General features: G+C 41.9%; 1 protein-coding gene across 1 annotated transcript; it reads right to left on the bottom strand.

Annotated features, from left to right (window-relative positions):
* Window positions 1–5,585: 5,585 nt before the first annotated feature.
* On the bottom strand, window positions 5,586–6,875 carry LOC139004195 (heterogeneous nuclear ribonucleoprotein A1-like). The gene has a single exon (XM_070407019.1). It carries the CDS (start codon window positions 6,873–6,875, stop codon window positions 5,913–5,915), a length of 963 nt encoding a protein of 320 aa, XP_070263120.1. The 3' UTR covers window positions 5,586–5,912.
* Window positions 6,876–8,205: the final 1,330 nt, after the last annotated feature.

The following is an 8,205-nucleotide window of genomic DNA, read 5'->3' as shown; positions in this document are numbered from 1 at the left end:
TATAAACAGGTTGTTATGAGATATTTTTAAGTGCACTACACTTTAATAATATAAAACCATAGGTACATTTTCAACTTCTAAGGACAGCTTGCTGAACACCCGGCCCTGAATCTGGGTGGACTTAATATAACACTCTTTAGATATGAGAAAAATAATGCTGATTTAATTAGGCTTTAAAGGCAATGAAGATACATAATCTGTATTCTGTATTTAGCCTTTTTTGTTTTTTACAAAAAACTTAAAAGCCAGAATAAGAGATGAGGAAAGTGAAAATGGGACTGGCTCTAGAAGAAAGAGATTAATATCCTTTTCAGAACCAATTGATTTTAGCATGAGTTTTTTTTTTAAAGGTAGAAATAAGAAGAGCAAAGAATTATGCTAGGGGAAACTAAATCATTCTGCAAGGTTTGCAGCAGAGTACTGCTATTTGAGGTATTATTAAAAAATCAGAGGAGGGAAACTCGATTAAAATTGGTTTGGGGCTGGGGAACCAAGGTAATCAAGGATAGAGAAATAGAAGCCCAGAGTGGAGTTTGGGGCTCTGCAGAGAGAGCGGTTCGACTGGAATTAACAGATGGGATTCTGGTCCAGCGAGGAAAGGCTGATCTTGAACTGCACAAGAGCCAACAACACTGACTGTCCTAGGAGAAGAAGAAAATAAATACTTAATAAACAAGTCAACAAGTTGCATCTACTTAGTAACAAGAGCCTGGGGTGGCTCTGTGGGGGGTGTTGGTGCCCAGGTGTTCAGATCCTACAGCACACGCCCTCAATGGCGGGCGATTGCATTATTGATGGGCTCTGAAGGTGGCCTATCCTGAGGAGGAGGAGGTAGAGGGGCCCAGAGGTATGTGATTTTTCAATGTCTCTCCTTTGCAGAATAAGGGATGTGCGTATACTTCTCTGATTTCTGGACTGCAGTTCTCATCCACAGAGTGACCACATTCACCCCGGAGTCCTGTTCTTGACAGCTATTTAAAGTACCACGTTTTCAGCAAAAGCTACTAATTCTGACATTTTATTTGCAGCCATTTGGATCGGTTGACATTTGACTGGCTCTCGAGTTTACTATCAGAAGACAGCTTTTGCTTCTCCATAGTTATAATATATGCTGAACTAATTCTTATGAAATTTTTCAAAATGTCATCATCTTTAGCCGAGGAAAGGACAAGAAAGATCTTTTATCAAGTAAGAGCTTCTTACAGAGTTCAGCATTAGCTGAACACAAAAGGTTAGAGTGAAAAATTTGAGCCATCTGCATCATAGATGTGGCTGTAGTCTCCACTTAAATTTTCCATTTAACTTGTTCTACTTAATGTGTTTCACATCTATTGGAGCTACTTAAAATCAAATTACTTAAGGGTACTGAGACTTTTTATGATTAAGCCATATGATAAAAAAGAAAAAAAAGCATCAATCTTCCTATTTACACACTATAGGGTTCCAACCAATTTGGATAAATCATTTTCTAAGATGTAGTATCTAATCTGTCTGTAATTCCTAGGTTATCCAGGGATTTTAATCACTTAGGGCTCATACATATAAATGCTCACACATAAACACACATTCTTCTGAATGCTTCTCAAGCAACAGAAAAAATAAATATGGGAACTAAATGTTACAAATAGAACTTAAACTGAGAAGCTTGATCATCGGATAGTCCACTTAAGCAAGTGTAAGGAAGCGAGGTGCAAAAACATACAATCAGATATTAAAGAGGAGATAAGCAAGCTTCTGTGAAAAAACAAGCCAGGACTGAGAAAAGTTAATAGACAAAAACCACATACATAAAACAGGTCCCCTTTTAATGAAAAAGTTTGAAGGAAATTTCAGGCTTCTTCATGTACTGCAGAGCCATAAGAAGCTTATTCAGGTAAGAAATGCTAATGACGTCCTTTGTACCTACAGGTAGTGGTCAAGACACCCTTCACAGAAGGTTTCCTCAAAGAAGATAGTAAATCTGATGATTGGCACCCTGAAAAAGATACTTAAAATCACCTTACTTTTGTTACCAACTTAGAGCCATGAGCATAAGGGATCTACAGATAGCTTTCCTGGAGTGGAATTGTGTGTCTACTCTCCTTCTACTTACATAGCTGTCCTGGAGTCAAACTGTGTCCCAGATTTGTAGGCATGTTCTGAGATTAGGGTCGTAACTATATTAGAAATGAGTAATCTATATATATATATATATACAAAAGCCTAAGCGACCATTACTGACTGAACGACCAGAATGACTGGTCGACCAGTTGCTATGATGCACACTGACCACCAGGGGGCAGACACTCAGCACAGGAGCTGCCCCCTGGTGGTCAGTGTGCCCCACAGCCAACCTCCCATGGTCTCTCCCCCGGTCTGGCAAGCCCCCAAGCTCTGGCTGGCAGCTGGTAGGCCCTGGCTTGCCCAGCCCCAATCGGGACTGGGTGAGACAGCCCTGATAGGCCCTGATTGCCGGCCAGGCCTAGAGACCCTACCCGTGCAGGAATTTCATGCATTGGGCCTCTAGTATCCAATAAAACTTTTTAGAACAAGAAATGATTTTAAGAGTACTTTACAAATGTGCAACAAGGAGAGAAGATCCTGGGAGACTGGTGAAATCAACAATAGAATTATTCCAATTACATTGTAAGACTCATATCCTAACAAAACAAAGAGGCTTCCTTTACCACTTAGTAGTGAACATTATTGTCTGACACTAGCTTTCTGTAGGGTCCCAGATAGAAGGTAGCTCCAGATCTTCTACATCAGAGGATCTTAAAATGTTTCGTGCCATGGACCTCTTGAAACCTGGTGAAACCTGTGGACTTTTTTTTTTTTCAGAATGATGCTTGTACAAAGGCAAAAAATTATATTGAATAGGAAGCCCAAACTTCAGATCATATCTAGAATATATCCATATTATGAATATTTTCTAAAGCTGGGGGCCAGAGAATCTCCTGATGAGCTGGATTTGGCCTGAGAGAAGGAATGTTAAAAACAGCTCCTAACTTTTCAGACAGAACAAATGAGAGGATGGAGTGTTCATGCACTGGACACATAGAGAGATACAAAGGGAAGCAATGGTGGCCTCTTGCCTTTGGTCATTTCTCCTCATCTTTAGGCATTCACTAATTTTGGTGATAGTCACTGGGCTATCTTTTTTTTTTTTTCCTGCAGATGGAATCTATGATGAGCCCTAATGAGAAAGGAACCTAATGAAAAATGGCCATTTAAAAACTCATTCTTCAATGCAATGTGATTTATTTGTTCTAACTATACTTTCCTTTATTGGCCATTAATTGAGTTATTAAATACTTTTCATCTGTAACAATGTCAGCTCTTTACATGGCTAATATTCCCTGGGCGGGACTGCTTGTGGCCAGCACTGGCTTGATGCTGCTTGGTGACATGTAAATAATGCCATGAAGCTGATGGAGAAAGCATCGCAAGCACTCACTGGAGGACAGCAGATTCAGGGTATCACTGACATTGCTAGTACACCTTTATTTAGAATTCAATGTGTTTGGATTTATTTCTGAGTATATCTGATCATTGGTTTATGTGTTATTCTTTGGTGTAGTTAATGAAATGTCCAAGGTCAACTTTCATCAAGGAACTGAGAAGTGTGGGCCTGACAGCTCTCCCCATTTATAGCCAGCTAGCAGATAATGAATGGCCCTGCTAGTACACAGCAGTAGGACAGTGGGTCAAGCATGTGGCTGGGGCTTAGATTCCAGAGCCTAATTGTCTTAGATGGCTGGAAGAAGAGGAGATAAGGAGCTCTCTGTGTTTGCCTTGAAACGTTCCTTGTTTTACCTTTGAAACTGCTGGTTTTGCTGCCCAAATTGTTTGAGAAAACCAAATTGTCTAGAACTATTTAAAGCTGTAAAAAAATGAGAGGAAAAAATAGGGAGGTAAGAGATAAAGTTTAGAATAAGAGGAGAACATGACAATTTACACTGTGCCAGTATTTTTCGAATGTGTGTTACTTTTCTTTCAGTTTGGGGACATGCTTTCAGGTTTTGAAGTAGGTAAGAAGCATTGCCTTATTTTTCTGACAATAAATGTGAACCATCCTTATACTAATGTGTGTGTGTATGTGTGTGTGTGTGTGTGTGTGTGTGTGTGTGAAGGTAAAGTCATAAAAAAATACATGTGTTTAGTAAGTGGTTTTGTGGATTTGAAGTGTGACACAACAGAAAGTCTGTGGAATGAAGAAAAAGGATGGAGCAATAGAAGACAAGAAATAAAAGGGTACAGAATTTGTTTTCTTTTCCTTCTACACAACTAGAGGCCCAGTGCACAGCATTTGTGCACTGGGAGTGGGGGAGGGGTCCCTCAGCCCAGCCTGTGCACTCTCACAGTCCAGGACTGCTGTGGAAGCTGGAGAGGCTCCGGCCACCGCTGCTGCACTCACCAGTTGTGAGCCCAACTTCTGGCTGAGTGTCTCTCCCCCTGTGGGAGCACACTGACCACCAGGGGGCAACTCCTGCTTTGAGTGTCTGCTCCCTGGTGGTCAGTGTGTTTCATAGTGATTGGTCATTCCACCGTTCGGTCGATTTGCACATTAGGGTTTTATTAGATAGGATTCTAAAGTCATTGGAACCAAAATAAAGAAAACCACAGAGAACAATGAGTTTCCCTTTCACCATGAACAGTGTGTAATTTGCTTTTTTATGAAAGGATCTATAATATCTATGACCAACTCTAGACAGAAGTATAAAGTCAGTGAATTATTTTCAAAATATTTCTATTTCCCTTTCTTTGGTCTTTAGTCTCCATTTGGGTTCAGCCATAATACATACATTGCCACTCAACTCAAGCCTCCTGTAAATGCCCATGTGGGTGTGCTGAAACTTCTCCAAGATCCCTCAAAATATACTTGTCCCATATCCCAGACTTTTAGAGCCCCAAATGTGACAAGAGTTAGTGAAATCTTGAAGAAAAAAAATATCTAAATCACAGGATTAAGTTATCTTTAAACTAAATAATCTATACTAATAAAAGGTAATATGCTAATTAGACCAGACATCTTCCAGGCAACCTTCTAGATGTCCTGCCTGACAAAGCCACATTGGCAGGGCAGAGGCAGAGGCCATTAGGGGTGATCAGGCTGGCAGGCAGAGAGGTTAGGGGTGATCAGGCATACAGGCAGAGAGGTTAGGGGTGATCAGGCAGGCAGGCAGAGGCAGTTAGGGGTGATTAGACAGGCAGGGGAGCAGTTAGGGGCATCAGGCAGGCAGGCAGAGTGGTTAGGAGTGATCAGGCAGGCAGGTGAGTGGTTAGGAGCCAGTGGTCCCAGATTGTGAGAGGGATGTCCTAGTGCCGGTTTAGGCCCAATCCCATAGGCATTGGGCCTAAACCAGTAGTTGGACATCTGTTGGGGTCCAATCCCAGCAGGTCCAGGAGTTCCCAAAGGTGTGAACAGAGTTGGCGAAGAAGGAATGAAACGGAAGCAGCCGCGTTCAGTTGATCAGCATAGCCAGGTCCTCTGGCCAGGTTCTCTAGTCAGGTTCTCCAGCCAGGTTCTCCAGCCAGGTTCTCCTTTTAGTCTCCTGTTACATCTGTATTTATACCATTTTTTTTTTTTAAATGACACATTTATTCAGCATCATGATCAGACTATTACATTTAGCAATCAACAGCATGGGTGCAAAAAAAAAAAAAAATCTACATTAAAACCCTTGGTTGGAATGCTTTACACTTTCCACAGAACAGAAACTAAATAACCTGTTATACAATTAGTCACAAATACAGTCCTCGAGTTTTTTTTTGCCCATTCACATGAGTATTGTCTAACACATGTCTTCTTTGTAGCAGCTAGGCCCTGCCACCACTGTGCTTGGCTGAGTTCACAAATCTGTTGTAACCTGTAGCTTCCCTGTCACTTCTCTGGCTCTCCTCTCCTGCTAAGCTTTGTTTCCTGGCAGTAATTAAAACCTTCTGCCACTGCCATAGCTACTGCTGCTGCTGGAACCACCATAGCCACCTTGGTTTCGTGGTTTGGCAAAGTATTGACCTCCACCACCATAAGGGCCAGAGCTTCTGCCTCCAAAGTTTCCTCCTTTCATAGGCCCAAAATTTGGAGATTGATTGTTGTAATTGCCAAAATCATTGTAGCTTCCACCACCTCCAAAATTGCTTCCATCATTACCAAATCCATTATAGCCATCCCCACTGCCACCATATCTACCGCCACCACGGCTGCCACCAAAGCCACCTCGACCGCTGAAGTTTCCTCCACGTCCAAACTTGTCGTTTCCACCAAAACCACCTCCACGACCACCTCCGAAGTTTCCAGAACCACTTCGACCTCTTTGGCTGGACGAAGCACTAGCCATCTCTTGCTTAGATAGAGCTTTCCTTACTTCACAGTTGTGGCCATTCACAGTATGGTATTTCTGAATGACAATCTTGTCTACAGAGTCATGGTCGTCAAAGGTTACAAAAGCAAAGCCTCTCTTTTTGCCACTGCCTCGGTCAGTCATGATTTCAATCACTTCTATTTTCCCATACTGTTCAAAATAATCTCTTAGGTGATGTTCTTCAGTGTCTTCTTTAATACCACCGACAAAAATCTTTTTCACAGTTAAGTGGGCACCAGGTCTTTGAGAATCTTCTCTTGAGACAGCCCTCTTTGGTTCCACCACTCTTCCGTCCACCTTGTGTGGCCTCGCGTTCATGGCTGCATCCACCTCCTCCACAGTGGCATAGGTGACAAACCCAAAGCCTCTGGAGCGCTTGGTGTTTGGATCTCTCATCACCACACAGTCCATGAGCATTCCCCATTGCTCAAAATGGCTCCTCAGACTCTCATCGGTTGTTTCAAAGCTCAAACCTCTGATAAAGAGCTTCCGTAGCTGCTCCGGCTCCTTGGGAGACTCAGACTTAGACATGATGACTACAACAGGGGAAATTACTCTGCGGTGTTCACCAGCAGAAAGGAGTGATCTAAGGAGCGTGTCTCTGTATTTATACCATTTGATTTTAATCCTATCCATTCTATTCCAAAGGTTAGGGCGTTTGTTATCTCCATTCCAAGGTTACTCTATTGTTCTGTTAAGCTACAAGGAAGTAACTGAAGGAGATTATCCTAAGTAAAGATTATGTAGTTTAAGCATGATTGTTCGTAGTTAAAGTGATTAACTACCAGCCTGGCACTTAGTTAAGGGGTTTTACTGATTCCCTTCCTTAGTCCTGTTAATCCCTAACTCCAGGGAAAAATCCCCATCTGGGGAAACAACCTTTCCAGGAGAGGTGACCTTGGTTAAAACACATAGCACTAAGAAGGGGAGCAAACATATTAAGGACAGTATGCCATATACCCCAGGTCCCTTGAAACATATGCTGTGCAGATGTTTCTTCTCTGCAGCGACTGTGTCAAGCAGCAAGAATGGACCCGCTTCCGGCAGACATCCCCCAAGGAGTCCTGGATTGGAGAGGGTGCAGGCCAGGCTGAGGAACACCCCCTTGATCCTCTTAACTGCTCTCCCCTGCTGGCCTGATTCCCCTAACTTCTCTCCCTTGCCAGCCTGATCACCCCTAACTGCCTCTGCCTCTGCCCTGCCACGTGGCTTTGTCAGGAAGGACGTCCAGAAGGTCGCCCAGAAGATGTCCAGTCTAATTAGCATATTACCCTTTTATTAGTATAGATTATTTAGTTTAAAGACTAAACATGATTTCGTGCACTGGACCTCTTGTTATCTAAATAATAGATAATGATTTTTAGCTCTTAAGTCATTCTAGATAGTATTTTCATTTTAACAAGTTACTCTTCATTTCTTACTCCAAAGAAATAATAGCCATTTTAGAAACTGTATGAGAATGGTAAGAACGATGTATTTTGATGTGATGGTCCTTTCAGTGTTCTTTAAATCTGACATTTGGGTGACCAGCTGTTCAGACGCAGGAGACTATATAAGCAAAGAGTGGAAAGACTATAGTCTATAACTGTATAGACATAGACTATAATGTGTCCTCCAGATTTTTCATCATTCCAATGATAAAATGATTGGCAAATTCCCTTGATGAAGGAAATCAAAAGATTTTGAGTATGCTGGGAGGAATTTAGTTAAGATTTTTGGGAACTGTATGTAAAATTACAGACTCCTTAATTATTTCATTTCATAGCATTAGAAGAAACAGTTTGGGCAATGTGGTATCATCTCACACCTGTCAGAATGGCTATCATCAACAAATCAACAAACAACAAGTGTTGGAGAGGAT

This window comes from Myotis yumanensis, unplaced genomic scaffold (genome assembly GCF_028538775.1).
Source record: "Myotis yumanensis isolate MYYU_CA2020_CCGP unplaced genomic scaffold, mMyoYum1.0.hap1 SCAF_1, whole genome shotgun sequence".
In the NCBI taxonomy this organism is placed as follows: domain Eukaryota; kingdom Metazoa; phylum Chordata; class Mammalia; order Chiroptera; family Vespertilionidae; genus Myotis; species Myotis yumanensis.
This window is presented reverse-complemented; position numbering and strand designations above follow the sequence as displayed.

Bases quoted from the DNA above. Each gene is read 5' to 3' on its own strand.
- LOC139004195 (XM_070407019.1), bottom strand. From the start codon at position 6,875: ATGTCTAAGTCTGAGTCTCCCAAGGAGCCGGAGCAGCTACGGAAGCTC.